Below are 21,666 nucleotides of genomic sequence, written 5' to 3'. Positions count from 1 at the left end.
CAGAGGCTTAAGTATTGTACAGGGATTGGCTTTCACAAGAACTGCCTTGGGGTCTGTGTATAATAGTCTCTTCTATTCTTTCCCACTTTATTTTTTTTTTTAAATTGAATTGGGATCTGAGTACACAAAGAAACACTATGCAGAGCTGCCACTAAGAAACTTTAGCCTTTTATTAAGAACTCTCTGTTTATAGTATTGGAAATGTAGGAGCAGATGAATGCTATGCACTAAATACATACAACAAACACAAAGCAATAAAGAAGTCACTGTGTTCTATCTTTGTTTGTTCAGATTGCTTTATCTGTAAAGTCACATTTAGGTGTAAATGACTTGTAGTCTATAATTCCTGGTGTAGGCCAGTGAAAACTCTGATGTAGTTTTCCTATGATCTTCTTATCACTATTTTGCTTTTATTTTTTAGTTATAGGACATAATTGAAAGTAAATGAATGGTAGCTTTCAAAAAAATAGCTAGGAACTTAAGTTGTCTATATTGTAATAGAACATTTCAACGCTATTTTTAAGTCGACAGTCAGCCCTGGAACTCATGGTAGTTTGCCATTAACTTGAATGAGAACTGTGTAAGGGCCTTAGGCTTTGAACGTTTCTAGGGATTATCTGCATTTTGTAACATGTATGCGCAGAGACCAATTAATGAAACATTTTAAAGGTTTTCATAGCAGTGCAGTAAAACTGTTTTTTGTTTGTTTGACTATGATAAGATTGACTTCTTGTTTAAAAATTGTGAGCACAGTCATTAAATCTAGTAGAAAGAAGTCTCAGAGGATTTTAACTTCTAAAATGACTGGATAACAAATACATATTTGTATTTCTGTAAGGAGAACAGGCATATGGTTAAATAAAATTTAATAATAGTGGTCCATCTGGAAATAGCAAGGATAGTTTCCAAGTCCTCCTGTGATGAGACAGACAGAGACCTAGCAATGGTGCACAGGAATGGGAGGACTGATGAAAATAAAAAGGCAGTAGTCATCGCACCTCTTTTCCCAGTATGCTTCCCTAATTCCTCACATTAATGTAGCAGCTACTCAGAAATCCAAAGTGAAAATGCAACAAAAATCCTTAAAAAGCTTTGGTTAAACGTCTCTGTAGAATAAATTTCAGCTGACATTTTTTTCATGGAAGCAACTGAGCACGATAAACAAGAAGCTCATTACAGGAATCTTGAATTCTAAGTGTGACCTGGCCAAATAAGTTCTTTCATGTTTCTACTTTTCCTTCAGAATAATATATATCTCCAAAAGGCAGAAAACAGAAAATATTCTTTGCTTCATTTTTCTCATGAGTTTGACATTCACTCCTGTATGGAGCTGTATACTTGTATGAAAGAGAAGTCGAGTCATGCATCAAAAACTGAGCCATTAATTATTATTATTTCAGCCAATTCTTGAATATCTAAGATGGTCAGAGCCTTTTTTGTAAAAACATGTAATCTCATTTGTATTTCTTGTTACGATTATGGTACGAGTAACTAGTAAAATTACTTTGAATGTACCATAATCAATTCCAAAGAAAATCCCAATCCACTTATTATTCAGCAACCACTGGTCTTGAATATTAAACCTTAAACTGCAAAACTCCCAGCTTCTGCAACAATACATTGTTGTTAACAGAAAAATTTTCTCACTATGTCTTTTACTTGAAGTAGCTGATCACCATAATTAGTGCTTGTTATAAAAACAATTAGCAAAATTTTAATTGTACTATTTCTTGGATCACTTTTTTTTTTTTCACATAGTCCAAAGCCAAAAGCAGTATTTCATCACATGTGTTAATATCAAACAACTTGCAAAGTCCAAAATATTGTTATTATTTCTGTAAAACTGACTTATCTTGAAAGCCAATTGTTATAGTGTTACAATGTTTACTGTATCTTCTGAGATAGCAGTGTGGGTAGTGATCTCATCTTTTTTCTTATAAGGTCTGGCCTGTACTCTGGATTTTACATTTTTAATGAGTAACATGAAGTGATTTCTGCTGCCATAGATGTTTTAAGTCCTGACAATTTCTTCTTTCTTGCCTCTCCTATTCATTTTTTTTTTATTGACACAGATGACCTCTAGGAAATCAGCAAACAGACTTTTTTCCCTGGGAAACGTGCTTCCCTCCCTTCCTCCAAAATTCTGTTGTTTGGAAAATCATGAATCACTGTTTAAACTAGAATGATTTCCAACACACCTTCTCAATACTGCTGTATTTTAAAGATAGTTTGAAAAGTGTAGAAGATAGATTTGCCAAAAGAATCAGGTTCAACTAAGAAAATATGTACATTGGTTTGACTCAGTAAACTCATACTCGGTATGGTTCATCTTCTTCATATTTACTTTTGCCCATATTAGAAAACAATTAGCTTACTAAACAAATTTGAGTATTTGAGAAGAAAAAATCTACTTTGAGTCTCTCTCATTTGACTAAGAATTACATGATATTTGATAAGCTTGTTTAAAAATGGACATATCCAAATATTATTGTAAACACCCATTGATTTGTTTTACCTGCAATATAAGTATTTTACTTAGTTGGCTTACATAGTAGCTAATAATATTTGTTAATGTAATTTAACTGCTGTGAACCTTTACTGAACAAATATTGAAATTTATACAAGTCAAAGAAGGAGAATCTCTAATGACTTTTGTAAAAGCTTCCATTTAATAGTTAAGGAGAAAAGTTTATATGACATACCAGATGCAATTAACAGTAGATTTTACATTTAATAAAAAGAAAGAAGCATATGTATTTGCTTTATTCATTCCATCATAATTTGCATTAGAGCTGTGGGTGTTTAATGAGCAAATTCCAGCTAAAATGCTATATTGATTTTCTAAGTGAACTTTGTAATAGCTATCTACCTTACAAAAGCTCTCTGTTTACAATTGTTTTCTTTACTAAAAACTAGAAATGTTTTAGAATTGATGAGTTTAGCATAACGATTCTTTTAAAATAAAGAGCTCTTTTAGAATATGCAGAGATTTTAGTTACAAGGAGAAAGATGTTATTAAATTATTCCAAAGCAAATAAAGTTTTTGCAACTAAATAGTAGTGTTATTTGTATATATTACAATGTTTGCAAGCATGGGAAAATAATCCTTTTTTTCTTAATTTAGCACTATGGATTCAAATATTTTAAGTCTTAAATGTCATTATGTGTATATGAATTAGTAAATGACACAATTCATTTTAGCTTAATACTTAACTATTCATACTTCATTTTTGTGTGTCATTTTCTTACTTAAAACATGAGTTCTATAAGAATTTGTGTTTCTTGTTGGTCAGGTCTCAAGATAAACAGTATAGGATTGGTTGGTGTGCCATTGGAAGGTCTCCAAGAAAAACTTTGTGGTGTCGACCAGAGCAGTTGGTGACTAAGTAGCTGGATCACTTTTTTCATTGGATCAGGCATCAAGGCAGTGTGCCAGTATGGGGCTAGTATTTTGCTGTATGTGCCATCTCTTGAATGGGACTCAGGAGCCTGACTTGTTACTCTGAATAAATTTTCGCTTGGCATTTTAAAGAAGCATAGGGATGATAATCTGGATATTCTTTACTCTTCTTAATATGAAGGATTTTTATCTCACTCTCATAGACTTTTCATTGAACAGCTTATACTTCACATACTTTCCTAAATATGTTACAAAATGTTTTGATTTGCTGCTGCAATGCAACCCAAAGATATATGTATTTCAGTGGCTTATTTGAAGAATCTTGTGATCCTTAGGGTCCTGAACTTTTACTTGTGACTTATCCATATCTCAATGTGAGTGGTGAATGTTATTGTAAACAACATCATACTTCAGACTACCTACAGTTGTGTAACTGTTATAGTATTCCATATAGTATTTAAAAAAAAAAAAGGAATTTGTAAAATATTAAAAGTCTGAAATATATAGGCATTGAATAACAGAAATTTCTAACCTAAATTTAGCAGAAGCTTTGGCTGGTAAAAGAATCAGGTGAGTTAGCTTTCTGTAGACCATTAAAATTAGTTAGGTTAAGACTTAAAGTATCTTTTAAATTAGTAATTTCTTGTGGTCAGTGTCAGTATTGCCACATGGTATTGAAATGCCATGAAGCTAAGGATCTTTTTTTTCCTTTTTTTTTTTTTTAAACTTAGGTTACCATGTAGGCATCTTTCATGATTTTCTGCACTCTCTCTAACCTGTTTTAATGTAGAAAAGTTAACTTGCAATATTGCTTTTAAGAAATAGAAGCAAAAGCCAAATACTTGTAATTGCTATGGAACTGCTATAATTTTCTTTTAATGTAGTTGGTAGATCTGGTCGTTGGGATATTTACCCCAATGCTGTAGTTTAGTGGAAAGATAAGAAAGTAACAAAAAAAAAGAGTTGCACTATTTAAGTCACTTTTCCATAGCCAATAGTTAAAAGACAGTATCTTGTAACAGACCTTTGAGTGAGGGAAGGGTTCACCATTCAAGGCAATTAGCCTCTGGGCTGCTATCACTATGGTAAGATTTGAGATAAGCAGGATGTTTGAGTAGCTGTAAAAAAAATCTCTTTTTTTTCTGAATGTTTTCTTACTGTTATATGTACATTACTTTGGTTTAAGGACAAATAAGCAATAATCTGGTGTTTAAAAGCCTTTAGAGGTTATAGTTCCTCAGAGATGCAATTAGGTATACCAAAACACAGCCACTATTAGAGTAGTTGTACGCTCAAGATCCATTGTAGCAGTCAGCAAATTGTGGTTTTCCATGCTGAGGTAAGGATGTTGTAGGATCTGACAGAAAAAGGGATGCACTCAAAGAAGCTAACTAATCTGGAAACTCAATAACCCCAGAACAGTAATGAGTGACAAATCTTCAGTTATTTTAGACAGCTTTCTGTTCATCCTAGCAATTGTTTTCATTAAGAAAATTGCATAATGTTTCCACTTGCATCTTTATGGAAGGGGTTCTCTGTGCAGTGCCTCTGACATGATGCTAGGTAAACTGACATAATTTACTGGAAAAACTGTAGTAAAAAAAATATTAAGGTATAGATAGCTAATAATTACTATACTTTATTAAACTGCTTGTGTATTCCAGATCCGACCAGGACATAGAAGTTGTATTGTAGTTTACTCAGACAGTCAATGGTGCACTAGTCTCCCTGCTGTCACAGATCTCAGCAACCTAAGTGGAAGTGTGGTGAGCTGAAATGCATAGCTCACCTCATACAATTTATTCTTGTTCTTGCTGAGCCACCTACCTTTTGCAGATGTCAGACTCATCCTCTGAAAGTGCAGCAAACTTATTCCTGACTACCAATCCGTGTGCATGCAGTTTTGCAACTGCTTTACTCATGCCCTAGTTTTTCCATTTCACATCAAACAAAGCTTTCATGTTGCAAACAGGGTAAATAGATCTTCAAGAAAAAAAGACACTGTTCTTATGGAACAAGTAAATACTCAGATAGAAGATAATTAAATCAGTGTTTGTTAAATTTTCTGTACACTTCAAGATCTATGCTTCTGATGCTAATTTCTTTTCCTTTTTTTTTTTTTTTTTTTGTTGAGACACAACTTGTTACATCTCTAGCCTGATGACTAGGCTTGCAACTCCTCTGCAGATATTTGAGAGAGGAGGGACTGCACTCCCAGAAGTGACATTTAGACTTTCTGTCTTCTGTCCAGTCTGCTGTTATCATGCAACCTTCTGCTAGACTTGCAAAAAATGCTTCCTTGCTCCTCAGTAACAATCTTCTCCCCAGGCTGAAGACAAGAAAATTGCTTTCCTGCCTTGAACATCTTCCTAATTCGTCTCTCTGCATTCTTTTTCTGTTCATCTTCTCACTCATCTTACATCCCTGATTATCTGAGCTGCTTGTGTACTGAAACTTACAACTTTTTGTATTTCAGTTGGTTGGGTGTTTTGGGATTTTTTTTTGGTACTGATAATGCATTTTTTTTTTGTGCCAGCAATATAGCTGCTACCAAAATGTACTACTATGTTCCTATTGTTCCATTCTGTGAAGAACCATAAAGTGTTCTATGTTATATTGCACTGTGAAGTTTTTTTTCAATAATGTACAAAGGTGAAGTTAGAGTAAACTAACCTATAAAGGCAACAAAGTTTATGTCAATTGAGGAAAGAAGGAAGGGATAAAAGCTCTAGCTTAAAGTGAAGAGGAAGCCTTTCTTTGAGATCTTAATAACTTGAGCAGTGGTTCAGTGAGGAGCTGAGATCTGAAGGCAGCAAGGAAGCCCAGCAGCAGTAGCTTAATACAGAAGGTTCTTTAGAAAAAAAGCTGCCAAAATTTGAAAGAGACTGTAGTATGGCATTAGGAGACTCTGGCTAAACACCAGCTTGGCAGACCAGAAGGGGACCATAGAGAATTCTGGAACCCACAGACCTCAGTTGAGTTTTTTGGAGGTGCCTGTGACAATCAGAGAGGATATAGTCCTCTGTCTTAGAGTGACAGCTGTCTTACTATGGCATCCTGAAAGTCCCTAAACATTTCAACTGCAGGGTTTTAAGATGACTGTGAGGAGAGATTTGCAGTATTGCAGAGAGAAATGATGAAAGTATGAATAAAGATTTTAGTGGAGGCAGGGTCGAGGTAAGCATTCTGGCGGTGTGCCAGAGATGGTGTTAGACATATTGACAGGGGAGAGGCAGGAAGAAAATGTAAGCTCAGGATAAGGAATGACTTGAAGGTGTTAGTTTGCTCCCAAGGATAGACAGTAAATCTTAGTTTATTGGCACCTAATGCTCCAAGGTCCATGTATGCTGTAACAGATAATATAACACTATATTAGACAATAAAGTAAAGGCTTGGCAGAGAAGGAGAGATGCCAGCTGTACCACTCTTGTAATACTACAGACAGACTATGAAAATATTAGAATTTTTAATATTTAATGTCAATGTGCCACCCTGATAGGAAGGAGTGTGATAGTAGAAGTAGTTTTAATAGATCATTACTTTTAACTCTATGTCCTAGGAGAAACCTTCTAGTGTCTCATATAATTCTGAGCTTTAAGAATTACTTTTCCATTAAGCAAGTATTCAGAATGCAAAGCAAATCACTTCCTTGCCCTGTTTAATTATACAGAGGTGAATTTGAAAACACATAGCTTTATTTCATTCCTTGAAGTATTCATTTTAGCAATCAACAGCAATTTAGTGTTGTGTCTGAAGAGTAACATAGACCTTATCCAGAGTAATATGAGGTCAGTGGAGAAATGTTGATTTTAGAAGATGCTGGCAAAGACCCATGTAAGTGCATCTAAGAGTGTCTTTCCATGTCAAACTTGTTTGTTAAACACACTGCTTACTTTTACAGCTCTGGTGGAAGAAGTTTATTCTGCTCAACGGGAACGTGATGAGGCTGTCATGGCAAGGCTTAGGTTAGCCAATGAAGAGAGAAATGAAGCATTTCTACGAGTCCAGCGTTTAGAAGAGTCTCTCAAAGAGTAAGTATACATTTCCTGCCCTGTGCAGAAAGATTGTTGTGTCAGTCTGTGACTGTCATAAACTGCTCTACGTGGTTATGTAGGAAAGCACAAATGTCTCTATGATGAAATGTCTTTCAGTCTTACTGTCTGTTGGTTAATTTGTTAGCCATCCTATAAAACAATGGTTTTTTTCTGGAGAGTGAGAGCAAGATGAATAAGTATGATCACAAAAATTAAAAATGTAATCAAAAGATTTGGTATTGATTTATTCAGAGATAAATAAGATAAATGTGACATTTTCTAGGGATCTTTTGACATGGAGTACCAGAATGTCAGTCAGAAGTTGTAATGTATAGAAAATCAATCAAGCCTTTAAGCCCACTAGACATTTTCTGCAGCAAAATTTCTACTAATGATGTGGGTGATGTAGTAAAAATATATGGGTTTTTTCTTATCTTTAGTGTATGAGCAGTCTGTAAGGCAATAAGGGTATAAGTAATACTTCACAGAGTTTTGCGTATGCCATGTTAACAAAACAGAAATAGGCAATTTCATGTTAAACAAAACTGTTAAGTCAGGAAAGGATTCAGATTATCAAGAACAGTTTATTTTCTCACATCAAGATATAGGTAGCTTTGAAGCTACAATTTGCCTCTCCATGTAATCCTTCTCCATCTGAGTTGTGATCATCTTGGTTCCCATCTATGGTAGTCCCCCAAAAGGTAGTACCCCAAAGTCTAGAGTGACTGAGAAACTTCTATTTTTCTGCCGAGAGAAAGGCAAAGCAAACAAGTTTTTCATTGTAAGAGACTGAACAGGTACAGTTGTTAGCTAACTAAATGGCAGGCAATTATGTTTTAAATAATTGATTCTAGTAAGAACACTTTCCTCTTTATGGCAGAAAACTAGTTGTCTTTTTTGAGTATTTTTGTAGGTAAGGTCAGAGAATGTTATCTAAATAAATTTTAATAATCTGCACGTAGTTTGTGTACCATTACTCTGTAGAATTTACAAGTTGTTAGGGTTTGTCACAGCCTGTAAATATGACCCAACAGCAAGATTAGGAGATTCCATTCCCACAAGAATTAGTGCACAATTTGTTAGAGTAAATGTCTCTACAGAGCCCATTATAGGTGTATGTGCATCTGAAATCTTGCTTTGAACAGCAGTCTCTGAGGAAGTTACAAGTGTGCTTACGTTCCCGTAAGAGGCATCATAACTGTGAGCCTTACTCCAGTCTTTGCAATTACTTCTGTCACTCTTCTAATTTTGTATGTTCAAAGAATAAAGAAAGCAAGGAAGTTTTGTATGGTCCCAAAAATCAAGTGAAACTATGTATAAACTGTTAGCTTACACTCAAGATCTTTGGAGTTAAAGTGCTCAAGTCCTGCAGCAAATTAATTATTCTGGTCGACACACCTAGTCAATGACTTCTGAGTTTCTGGAAGAAATCACAGGTTATTAAATGTGTGAGAGGCATATTGCTGCTTTTTCTGCAGTGTAATCCATAGACACATGTGACAGGTCTTGACAAACATGAATCCCTCAGAACACCATCACCTGCTTTCCCTTCAACCCCTTCTATCTGCTTCACTCACGTACTGGAAGATCAACTCAGTTCTAAGCAGAGGGATGAGAAAAGAGAAGAAACTCCGTTTCTTGGAGAACATGCTTATTACCTTCCCCAAAAGAATGTCATTGCAGAAGGCACTGGATACACTGGTAATGACAAAAAAAGGTACTTACTCCAAGGAGAGGGTCAGTAATTCCCTTGGCTCATAGCGTGGAGACAAGCTATTATACTTTATTGCTGTCACTTATAGAATAGCAATTGTTGTTGCTATCATCTGCTTGGGTGCTCTTTCTGGTGCTTTATAGAGAGAGTCCCAGAACTGGCATAGATTTCCCTGTGGAGAACACCAACACAACACGGGTAAAAATTGCAATGCGCTAACCAGTTACTATTGGTTCAAAACCTGATACACATTCCTCTTTGCCTGAACCAGTGAGCCATTGTCTGTAGCTAGTATCTTTTCTTGCATATTCTGCAAGGGTGCAGGTCAGGCTTCTGTGTGATATTTGCTGTCATGACAGCCAACACCAGGACATGAGAATGGGACAAAATCAATTTAATTCAAAAGAATTATCTTTGCCAGGCTGCGTGTGTACTGTAAGATGCATGTGTTCCAGTGTTTTCCAGGATCTCCCGTTCTGCATTACAGAGACTGACTGTGGCAATGGCAGCTCACTGGGAAGAGTCATACTCAAGTATTTCATGTTGAGGGTCCTGTGTGACCTGTCACTGAGGGCAGCCTGGACATGAACAAAATCCTTAGGCAGATGCCAAGCAGGCTTCTGTCTCTCATAGGGCACAAAGATGTTGCTGAAGGGTTCTGAAAAATGTTTTCATTTATAGTTTTAGTGTCAGTCATCAGAGCAGTAAAAGAAAAATCCAAATTGACAAAAGCCACAAAGGCAGGGATCGCAAAAGCTGCATTTTGTTCCCACTGTAAAGTTTGTTAAAGTTTGTTAATCATCCATGCAGCAAATACTTAATGCCCAGTAACTCATTACCATTAATTGCCATATATAATCCCCTGAAAGGGAGAAAAACTTTATTTATGTTCACGTAATCATCATGTTCGCTGCATCAGATGTATTAATACCTGCCTCTTTCCTTGCCTTGCCTACTCCATTCAGCCAAACTACATGTTAGATAGGAATGTCTTAAGCCGTATCAAACAGTGTAAGAAACGTCAAAGATGTCTCACTCTGTTGCACCAATTTATACTCAGTATTGCCTGAGCCCACAGTGACTGCATCCATTTGCACAGCCTGACCAAGGTCAAGCTGATGACAGCTCTTCCCTGACCCATATCAGTTCTCTGTGTGACAACACCTTCTCGATCATGTGATATTTCTTCCAAAAAGAGTGATAGTGTGGTACAGGGAAATATTTCCTGTTGTCATTATTGGTTTGGGGGGTTTTATGTTCTTTAAAAAAATATATATATATATCTTTGTTGTTTTTGAAATCTTTGGGTGTTACAGAACCAAGATGGCAGGATTGCCTCCATCAGGCTCAGCTGCTTGCTTTCTTCCACTTATTCTAAGCCTACAGGATGTTTATTCATGCAGCCGTACACCTTGCAAACAAGGAATGGTTGAGTGGAGCCAAGATTCCTGCTGGAACACCAGCCTGGCTCCAGCACTCAAACTTTTCAGAACATCTGAATGTGGTAACCTCTCAGCTGAGTTAACAAGACATGCATTTCTATATCTTCCCGGATGTCTGTCATTTTGCAATGAGAGGAGCAAGCCAGGACTGTAACTGAGAAGAGGCAAATTAAGGTGCTACATTCTCAGAAGCAGAGTCAGCCCTATAAGGAGATTATTTTTCTCAGTTTCTTTATTCTAAGTAATTTATTACTGTGACTCAATGAAAACTTTTTTGGAGTTCACCTCACCACTCCACTGATCCTTTGGAAGGAGCAGAGATGATGGTTTGAGCCGTGAGGGACTCGGTTTATTTTATTTAATTTTGGACTTTCTTCTGGAATCTTGGAACTTTTCCAACTACCACCCTTAATATTTTCTTCCTGATGCTGATTGTTCCAAAGGTCAAGTTTTGTCTCAGACATGGAGCACATAGATGTTTGGGGTTTTTTTTAAGAACATTGGCTACTGTGCCGCACTCATCAAGTTTTAGAGCACAGGTCACTCCTTCCATCTGCTTTGGACTTATTCCAATAAGAGATCTTTACAAGAGGGCAATATTGAACAGCTTGCCAACCTTTATCAAACACTTTAATGCTTTCTTTAAATTATCAGCTGGAGCAATTCTGTTGTCATTACTTAACTGTAGCTACCAAAATTATTTCAGTCCTGTTGGTCGTAGGGGTTACATTAGCAGAATGTGTGTAGAACTGGAGGGAAGAGGAATCGTTGGTTACTGCTGTTCAAAGTCATGAGAGATCTGAGGGTCACTTATTGCCTGTGCACAGCACAGGGAGAGGCAGCAGGGCAAATACACAGCTCTGGATGCTGCTTTTTAAAAAATACTGTCACCTAAGGTGATGACCTACAGACAGATCCCTTGTGGTGATAGCATGCTGAAGGGCTACACTTGTAGTAAAAGTTTCTGTTCTTTTTCCCACTCCCCATGTCTCCCTAAGGTGTCTTTGCTTACCCAGCCTGTTGGTTGGCTGGGTGATTTTGTTGACCCACACTTTTAGCAGGGTAGAAGTCCTCTGGAGAAGCCGGGTCAGTCCTGCCAATCTACTTTGACAAATACCGTTCCTTTCATTGTGAATACAAACTAGCCGGAGATCCGTTTTTAAGTCCCACATGAAGTGGCACTTAGAGCAATGTAAAAACCTGAAGCAGGAACAAGGAGCCAAGTCAAGGAGCCAGTTCTGAGAATTTGGACTTATAATGTGTGTGTTATTTTATGATTTGTGTTACTTTGTGAATATAAGTAAGTCAAACCCAGCAAAGGTTAGCTTTTACTTTATTTTGTTTAGTTGCGATGCTGACTGTATATGTTGGAGTAGTTACTTCTTGTGGATTTGGTATATATATATTAGCTGTTGTGCACTGCTAGTACACTCTGAATTTCTTATTTTTTATTTAAAGAATTAATTTCTGTACTGGTTGATTTACTGTGCCTTATGTACTGTTATCCGGTAAAACTAATGCTTTAACGTGAAAAGTGCTAGTGTGCTGTCAAGTGCTCTAGGATGTTTGCTAGCTAAAATCTTGGCTTCAGAGCAGCAGTTGTCACACCTCTGTTGAAAAAAGTGTGTTGCTGTTTAGTAGATGTTTAATGGTACTATATCTGTCTTTTAAAATGTCATGTGGTAGTGACAGACTTACTTTTACTAGAAGTCACCATCAGGTGAGGAGCAATGGAGTGGTAACTTTAATATGCTCATCTTTCCGGAAGAGACGTCTCTTCCATTTAAAAATATATATAGATGTTTTAAATAATATGCAGTCCATATAAATAACCTTATGTAAAATAAAATGCATACTATCCCATTTATTAGATTTTTTTGTGCTCTCACTCTGCTTTTGCACAGCCAGTGCTCAATGCTGTATGACTAAATTCCTTGCATCATCTTTATATTTGATAGATCAGTATACATTCTGTTGAAATAAAAAGGGGGGGAAGTGCATGGGGGGTTGTTCCAGAATTAAATAAGGGCCTTGCATATAATTGAATTAGCTTTCTATTTTATGCAAGTTATAAAATCAAACTATTTTTACAGAAACTTCAACTAGTTTTTTTTTTCCTCATTTTGGAAGTGAGAGGTGGAAAAAGAATTACTTTAAAATGGAAAAAAAAATCTTCATAAAGATCCTGTCCTGATTCATTTGGGATGCAGTAAAAACAACAAAAATACCACCTCAAGTAAAAGTTGTAAGCCCAGAAATAAATAAAATAAGAGCATCAGTCATTTCTATCGCTAGGGAACTTTCTTCATCTAAGCACATATGAACAATTGATCCTTGTAGTCATATATAGCAGTAAACATTAATAACTTAACAGTCTGAAGTCAGTGCTGAAGATATGGAGCATTATTGAAAGATGGAGTCGAGCAGGTGGCACTTTAATATGTTCAGTGTCATGGTTGACTCTAAAGACTAGTAGAATGAAATTACTTGAGGTTCTAAAGATTTAAAAAGCGAACTCATTTTGCTGCACTAAGGAAATGCTACTGATCAGGCTTTCTGTGTCCCTTTTTTCTAGGCTAGAAAATATTAACCCTGAAGAAAATGACATGGTAAGCCATTCTCTGAGGAGATTTCTTGATGTCAGTCTTATATCTTAGAGGCTTAAGTTCAATTGAGTGGGTTTCAAGAACTAAGATGTGGGAAAAAGAAGAATTGACACACTAATAATGTACATCTTTGCTGCAATATGAAAATTCAATAACTTCACTCAGTCAATTTACAATTCACATGTGCCTATTAATTAAAACCCTATATTAAATAAAATATATTAAAACTTCATGTCTGACTAACATATAATGCTGTTGGTAGACATTACAGGAATTACTGAACAGAATAAACAACGCAGACACAGGGATAGATATACTGAAGAATGGAGCTATAATTCTGAATCGAATACACAGGACCAAAGAACGTAAAAAGAAAATAATAGCTGAGGAAATGAATGCAGTAATAGAACAACGGGATGCTGCTTTGTCTCAAGTAAGTCTCTACAATTATATAATCACGCAATACCAATTTTTTTTTTCTTTTTTTTTTCTTTTTTTTTTCCTTTACTTTTGGGTAAGAAAATTATTTTGTTTACTTTTCTCTGTTGAAAAATCTCAAAGAGAGCCCTTGTAGTAAATGGCTGATTAATGATCAACTGTTTCTTCATGGTAGTAGCACCCATTGAAATGGCATCAATGGCATCATGCGTTTCATGAAAAGAGTTATTTTTGTATCTTTTGCACCTGATCACTAGCTGTCTCCTTTTTTTAAAAAAAAAAAACAACAGTTTGCAGTGTATTGACCAACCTAAAAAGCTATTAAGGGCTTAGTTTTGCAGTATGCTGTATTGGAATAATGCATTGGACAACAGTTAACTGGAACTTAAGGATTTGTAAAGGGTTGTAAGTATCAGAAATATATATTACAGGAAGATAATGGTACCACATGCAACAATGTGAGCAATTCCTCTCTTTGTTGCTTTACATTCAGGAGATAAAAATCAGCATGTGGTCCTTGACTCTCAAAATCTTAAGCTTCTGATACGTGACTTGAAATAATCTGAGGTCCTTTTTCTACTTACATACTCATTCCCTGCAATTTCCTATTTTCACAGAACATTATTGTCTTCATTCTCTCCACCATGAAGAGTCTCCTTGCTTTTCCCATCTTGTGGAAGAGTTTTTCTGTTGTTTTGGTTTTCCCCACAGTGTTCTTTCCTGGATTTTAACCTAAATTTAGCTCAATTGGAACAGGCTGTAGGAAGAAGCAGTCCAAGTAGGGCATATGTCTCCTGGGAAGACACATGATTTTAGACAGGATGAAACTCTTATATATTCATCACAGGCAAGAAATTTCATCTGCCTCTTCCAATACTGAAAATTTAGATTTTAAAAGTGAGTTACCAAAGTAAGCCCACATCTAACCAATTTTTATTAGATTTAAAGTCAGGTTTTCGATCTGGAGTCATATTGATAATATTGATTGAATTTATGTTGTATTGAGAAGTGTCCTGGTAGAAGAGTCCCTTCTACACACCCTGTAATTTTCACTTTTTTGCAATTGCTGATTTGCATTCTCTCCTACTGTAACCTTGAAAGCCTCATCTACCTGGTGCGCAAAATATTTTATGTGTCTATTCAGTATGCACAGCAAAGGATGCTAATGTTGGAACTTTACTTTTTCAGTCTACTTTCTTTTGCTTTTATAATAATGATGAGCAGCATAGCTACCAGGAAACATCCACCAGTCTTGCCAAAAGTTTATGTCCTTTCTTCTTTGCACAGGGCATTAGAAAAGTGAGCAGCTTATAAGAGAAAAGCTTTCAGCAAAAGAGAAGGATCTTTTGATATTTTCATTTTGGTTTTGTTAGTTTTTGCTTCTTTGCTGAAGGACTTTCAGGCGTACTTGGACCATAATACTTTTATGAATGTCAGAAGAATGTAATTGTAGGGCATTTTAATATACATTTTAATTGAATTGATTTTTAAACTGCCTGTTTAAGAAGTAATCTTTTCCAAGTAATCAGCTTGGAAATTAATAATGATAATTATTTTATGTAGTAAAGGCTTAAATGCCACAACTGGCAAAGCCATCTTCAGGCCTGTCATCAAAAAGCGCAGATAATGTTAAGTAGATAGTGCATCTGCAAAAATAAAGGAATAAAATAATAAATCCCTGCCAAATGAAAGTCTAAATATTTGGTATTAAGCTGTACTACTGTGACACCATTTGCAATTTATAATACCATTGTTTTAAATTACTTACTATTAATAGAACTCTGTTGATCATGTGTTTTGTTTTTGCATGTGTGATGCTTTTACATCTGTAAGTCTTGCATCTAGAAAATAGGTTCTTGGAACTGAAGCACTATTTCAACCTGCATTTCTCACTTGATAATTCCTTGGGAATTCCTACCGTACTTGAATTATTAGTAGTCTTTTGTTAACATTGCAATAGCAGTAGTTATTACAGTACTAACAGCAAGAACAATAGGAGAGGGATTCCTACATTAGACCACAAAGGGACTAGATATAATTCAGGGGATGTATATGCTTAGCATAACAAATGCAAATTATTGGAAGTTAGATCTGAGGTCGCCTCAGGCATTTGTAACATCTGCAAGTTAAAATCTTTTACTTTTTGGTGGAGGTGACATCAAATATGAGGGGAGGATTGACGAAAACAGGCAGAGGCAAAGCAGAAATGGAGTAAACTGTTAGCGTGTTGTGGCTATCCTCTAGAAAAGGCATTTTTAAAGCTCAGAGGTCATTGGGCAATGGAAGCTAAATGCTTCATGGCACATTGTGTGAACACCATGTTGCTCCTTTCCTGCTTGCTGTTGTATAGTGCTAGAGACAACAATGTCATTTGAGTGACCACCATAACCAGTTTCATATGACAGAGAACTGTGTATATGATAGTAAGGATTTGGACTGACTCTGTTCAATGAAGCTGCATCTGTTACCCTTCTTTATGATTTTTTTCACAATAGCCTGGCGTTTGACAATTGAGCACAGTGAATATAAGTAGTGTCTAGCTTTTTGGGTTTTACTTGTAGGATTTCTGATTTTTTTCAGTAAGAAACAATAACACAAAAGCTTTCACAGCTAGAACACATTACTTTGATTTCAAGTAAGGAATAGGTTACATTCCTAGCAAATGGACAGTCTATAAACTGTGCATTTCCTATGACTAAGTAAATACAGATCACTTTCAACTAGTCTTTGAAATGCAGTTTTGCAATACTTTTTCTGGTAGTTATACTATTAAGTGGCATTTAACTGGACTGCTATTGCAGCATACTTGCCAGTGGTTAGCTAGTTGTGACTCTTCAATTTGAATTTTACTTGAATAATTTTTTTATTCTTCAAAAAATGAAGAGCACTGTCCATGTCTTGGAAAGGTCATGAGAATGGTTTTTTGAGCCGTAACACCCAAGAACAGCTGCATATTTTTCTGAGATTTCAAACATGAAACTTTACTTCTTACTAGGAAGCAGATAGAGGCACTTCTATCGCTGTACTGAGCTGTGCATGTGTATGTAATCTTAGATCATTCACTAGATTGCTGAGCAAATATGCAAACTACTTTTTGTATGTGTGAAAACAAATAAAATGGTATAAACTCAAATATTTGATACTACTTTTAGTATGTATTTTCAAGTGAATAAAAAACAAACAACTAAAGCGTGGCTAAACATTGACATCCATCTTCTCCTGTACCAACCCCGTTAAAAAAACAAACTCGACTGTTTGGTTGTATTTGCTAAGTTATGTTTGTTAGTGAACAGATATTGTATCATAGTGGGGAGCTTGAGTCTGTTTTATGACTGATCCTCTGAAAGGAAAATGGAGAAAGATGCTGACTGTCATGAGAAATAAAACATCAGTTTCTTGTCTGTAATGTTCAGTTTTATCTTAACCCATTCAAGGAAAAAACTTATTTGTCCAGTTGGTTGTACTGCAGTTCTGCCTTTCTTCAAAAGTCTTTCTTGGTTGAGTAATCACATTAGTGACAGACATTTAATGAAGATTACATATGGCATAATCACATTGTGTGATCTTCATGAAATATTTTAAAGAAGTTATTTCCAGCAGGAGGCAATACAGTGCAGTGTCTCAAACTAGCAACCATCTATTAACCACATCACACCTTATGAGCAGGAATGTTAATATGATTACAGAGTTGACAGCCGAAGCTGAGGACTTAAGTAAGTCTTTACAATTACTTTTCTTCTGGTTTAGAGAAGAAAGGGGACCTTTTCATTGGTACAGCTTGAATGAAGTGATTTTTTTAAAGCTAAATAAGAGATGACTTATAATTCAGGGAATTGTGTGTTTGATATGTTTTCAGTCCTAACTTTCATTCTGTAAATATTTTTTTTTTAATTGGGAACAGTCAGTTCTATACAGAGTGTTAAATATTAAAGACTTAGAATTTATTGTTAAGGAAAAACAGTGGTTTCATGGCTGGCAAACTATCGTCTCTAATACACTGATCTTGAAGCAATAACATAACTGGCAAGCAAACCTGGTTTTGCAGCTTTGAATAGTTTGATCACATCCTGCTGTGCAGGAACATGCTTATGACTGTTCATGTAAAAAAATTGGCATGCACCCAGTTGCTCATCTGAAGCAAGTTTAAGTACCTTTCTCCATTTTGAGGCACTGTTTGGCAGCAGGGAGCAGTTTATCATCATTGAAAACAAAGATGAGAAGCACTATGCTTGACTGCCCATCATTATTAGTTTCGACTAATGACTAATAACTGATAAATGTCTGTACTTCCAACAAGCCAGCTTCTTGATAACTTTTTTTTTACATTCTACTTAGACAATTTCCCTTCTTTTACACCAAATTAGGTGTAGAGCTCTGTGTTATCTGTGATTCACAGAGCATGAATGCATTGTCAGCACACATGAGTGAACAGGTCTTATAGAAGTAATAAACTCAAGAGCTGTATGAAGTATAAAAACAACAAAAGCATATGTAAATGGAAAAAAAATTACTTACAGATCTTGGGCCCTTAATTGGGGAATACTCAGGTGACTCAGACAATGCCTCATGACTCTCTTATCTTAGGATAGGGGTGATCCTTTTGCAAGCCAAACCATATTTTGGGATGTTATTTTTAATAATTTGAATTAGCAATTCAGTTTTAAATTCTTTATTTTGGTACCCTTTGACACTTTCTGGTTAAGGGTACTAATCAAGTTCTTGGTTGGCAGGAGCACATTTGACAGTGTCCTCCTTGCTGCTCTGCCAGCATGCTTCCCCCACTACCTTTTGCCACTGATACTTGGGAACAGGAAAATAAGAGGTAGGACACTATTCACAGTTGTTTGTGAACCAGGCAGCTGCTGTGGGGTACTGATGATTTTGGTCGGAGGCTTGTTTGACGAGGGAAGTGAAGGTAAAGGGGATGTTTATTGTAATTTGAGGATCCAAGGACCATGCTCGTTCACTCTATGGCTGGTTTTCTTTGGGCAAGCAACAGCAAGTTCCTGTTGTCCTTGTTTGCAGTGCTTTTCTCTGAGAGGTAGCAGATGCATGGGCATGAGAAAATTACTTGCCAGCAGGCTGGTTAAACGCAGAGAGATGAGCTGTCTGCAAGATGCCCCTTTTGCCCTGTAAAAAGTCCTGAGAGAAGGTGATATGGAATAACATACAGAATAAATTTTAAAAATAATTTGAAGTTTAACATTAGAAGTTGCACTGTAACTGCAGCGAGAAAAGAAACAGGAGCTGAAGAAATGGTTGTCAGCTTTACTGGTATTCATGTCAGCGGCCTCAAGTAAACCTCACAGGCATCTCTTCTTTGGAGGTAATGCTGAGTAAAAGGGATCCTGAAGAAAGATCACAAAACACCAAGTCATACAAGCAATTGTTGTCATTAGCAATATTATTTTTACATTTGATTGTGTTGCACTGGAACAGTGCTTTATACTGTTACATTTCATTTTCTGTATACCTAAATAAAGATAACCCTTTGAAAGTTTTACTAAATCCATGTTTTAGGAAGCTGATGCTATACTGAACATGGTTAAATCCGTGTTTTCTTCACTGCTTGTCAGAATAATCGGAGTAAATCTTACCAGTTACAGAATTTTCAAAGCGCCAGACAGAGCCAGTGACTGCTGTAGTTGGGAGGGAGGCATGGAGTAAAACTGTTGGAAATGATGCTGAAGAGCATCAGGAATCTTTTGTATCTCACAAAAGGGCAGGTTCTTCCCTGCTTGGCTGCTTACTTCAAAAAACAAACCCAGCTTGAAAAATCATAATAATTTTTTACTTCTTGAGACGATTAGCTATGCTCTGACTCTCTACCTCAGATATATGTGTGCTAGCTGGAGCATGAATATTTTCCAGGGGAATACTCAGTTAAATATTTGGCTATGTTCAGAAGATGTGTGATGTATTTTTTTCTTCTGAAGTAAGAATTTTAGTCCACTAGAGACTAAAATAGAGAAGAAACTGGCCAAACAGAAACCACTTGCTGGCTTACATTGAGTTTTCTGATTTGTGTAGAATGTTCCCCAAAAATAATAACACTTGTTTAATCTTTCATCATGGTGCACTGTTTTCTTTGATCACTGTATGTAACTCTCAGTTCTCAAGGCATTAAGAAAGCTGGGGAGAGGCGAGATGTTCAGACAGGTTGAGAGGAGAAAATATGGGGACATAACACATCTATGTCTGTAATATCAGTTGGTCTCCTCCGTTGATGTAGCAGAGGTTATGATTTCTCTGTAGGCAGGCATCTGTTAGATGGACATGAAACACTCTTTGATTTCACTGGAGTCAGAATTTCACTAGTGAAAGTGAGTATTTTGCAGCTTATTCCTTAGTTTGACTTTAGTGAGGCTTTGGTTGCATGAAGTCTTGTAGTTTTTGAGTTAATGCTTCTCACAGCTGGGAGTGCAGGTAGGTCATTAGTGGGAGGGAAAGGAGGATCCAAAGGAAATTACCCTAAGGAGCTCTTTTGTATTTAGTCTGTGAATGCTAAGTATCAGTAAATATGTAAATGTTAACACAATGTTTCCTTGAAGAGAGGGATTATGGTTTGTCTTTTTGAACTTCTGAAGCAAATTTTTAATTGATACTACAGTTCTTTTTTTTACTGCCATAAGGTTTTGGCTGAAAGATGCCCTGAGACGCACCATTGTTTGCATTGTTAAATCACCTGTTGTTCCTCTGCAAACAGTATGTTGTGCAGAATTCAGAAAATACATGTCTGCGTAGTACTTGAGGGCGTGATCAAGCTTTGTGTCTTTAAGTGTAAACTTTAATGAATTTTCAGTTGAACATTCATCTTCTCTTTGGTACCTAGAAACTCCTCGCTCCTTTGAAAATGACAGTAAACTTGCATGCAAGCTTCTTTGATTAATTGCTATTTGACTCATCTATCAGGGTGCTAAGCTCTAGGTTCACACAGCTTAGATTTCCAAACCAATTTCTGGAATTAATTTAAATATTTAATGTCAAAAGCCTAGGATGAAAGAGAGGAAAAATGTTTTGTATGCTTATTGATCGCCTGTTTCAGTAGCAGCAACCCATAGAGGAAATTTCCAATGTGATACAAGCAGAATTCAAATAGTATTCCCTCTGAAGAGGACACTGAATCACTGTGCATGCAGTAAGTTCTACAGCTACCAGAAATCTTGTAGAGGTACCTAAAGTAAGTTTTGCACAGTACTTAACACTTCACAGTTTTAAGTTAGGTACTGAGTGTTGAATCAGATTTCAGTTTGCTTACCTGTTGGATAAAATGCCTCTGATTTTCTTAAAAATTAAAAAAAAAAATCTATCTCTGTTTCATATTAAAAGCTGATTTTCTTAGGCAACTTTCTAAAAATTGTTTCTGCAAAAATGCTTTGTTATTTTCGCTGCCCAGATGAGTTTGCAGAAAAAAAATATTTTGATTGGTGACAAACAAGATATTTGGTTTTCATATTTATATTTAATGTGTAGTCTGAAAAGGTTAATATGTCTGAGCTCTTGCTTTTACCCACTTATACTACTTGAATGTTCGCAGCTGCAACTTTGTGGTTGATTATGTCTGTGTTAGCAAGTAGTGTGAACAAATAGGAATGGATCTGGAGTATGAAATAGTTCTCAGCATCTGGCATCCACACTAACATGTTGGGGGGGATGTTGCTTTTTTGTTTTGGTTTGGTTTTTTGTTTATTTCTTACTTTGGACTAGTTGTAGTCAAGTCCTATGAACTGAATACTCATCTGTGTTGAAATGCGCTAGATGCATTCCTGGAGTGCATCTTTGAGTTTACTTTAATAAAAAAAAAAGATCTAGTTAATCTTCTCAGATAGCACTCCGTGGTGCAATACAAAGCGTAAGAAGTACAGACAGGTGAGAGAAATTACAAATTGCATCCCCACTGCAAAGTAGCATGCATGTTGTGTTTCTTCAGTGAAAATTTCCGAGTGTCATTGAGAACTTTAGATAAAAGTTCAAAACTTCGTTATTTGTGAATATAAAAATTGAAAAAATCCATTTAATCCAAGAAAATATT

The 21,666-nt window shown here is 36.0% G+C and overlaps 1 protein-coding gene across 1 annotated transcript in view; it reads left to right on the top strand.

Moving 5' to 3' along the window:
* The window catches only part of MIPOL1 (mirror-image polydactyly 1), a 198,703-nt gene that overhangs the window by 57,853 nt on the left and 119,184 nt on the right, over window positions 1-21,666 (top strand). Inside the window, exons 6-8 of the mRNA XM_086748888.1 lie at window positions 7,302-7,431; window positions 13,166-13,199; window positions 13,459-13,629. Of these exons, the coding sequence (XP_086605014.1) occupies window positions 7,302-7,431; window positions 13,166-13,199; window positions 13,459-13,629 (335 nt within the window). The remainder of the gene's footprint in view (window positions 1-7,301; window positions 7,432-13,165; window positions 13,200-13,458; window positions 13,630-21,666) is intronic.

This window comes from Chlamydotis macqueenii, chromosome 5 (assembly GCF_036417535.1).
Source record: "Chlamydotis macqueenii isolate bChlMac1 chromosome 5, bChlMac1.mat, whole genome shotgun sequence".
NCBI classification, from domain to species: Eukaryota; Metazoa; Chordata; class Aves; order Otidiformes; family Otididae; genus Chlamydotis; species Chlamydotis macqueenii.
The sequence above is the reverse complement of the archived record's forward strand: the minus strand, read 5'-3'. Positions and strand labels throughout refer to the sequence as shown.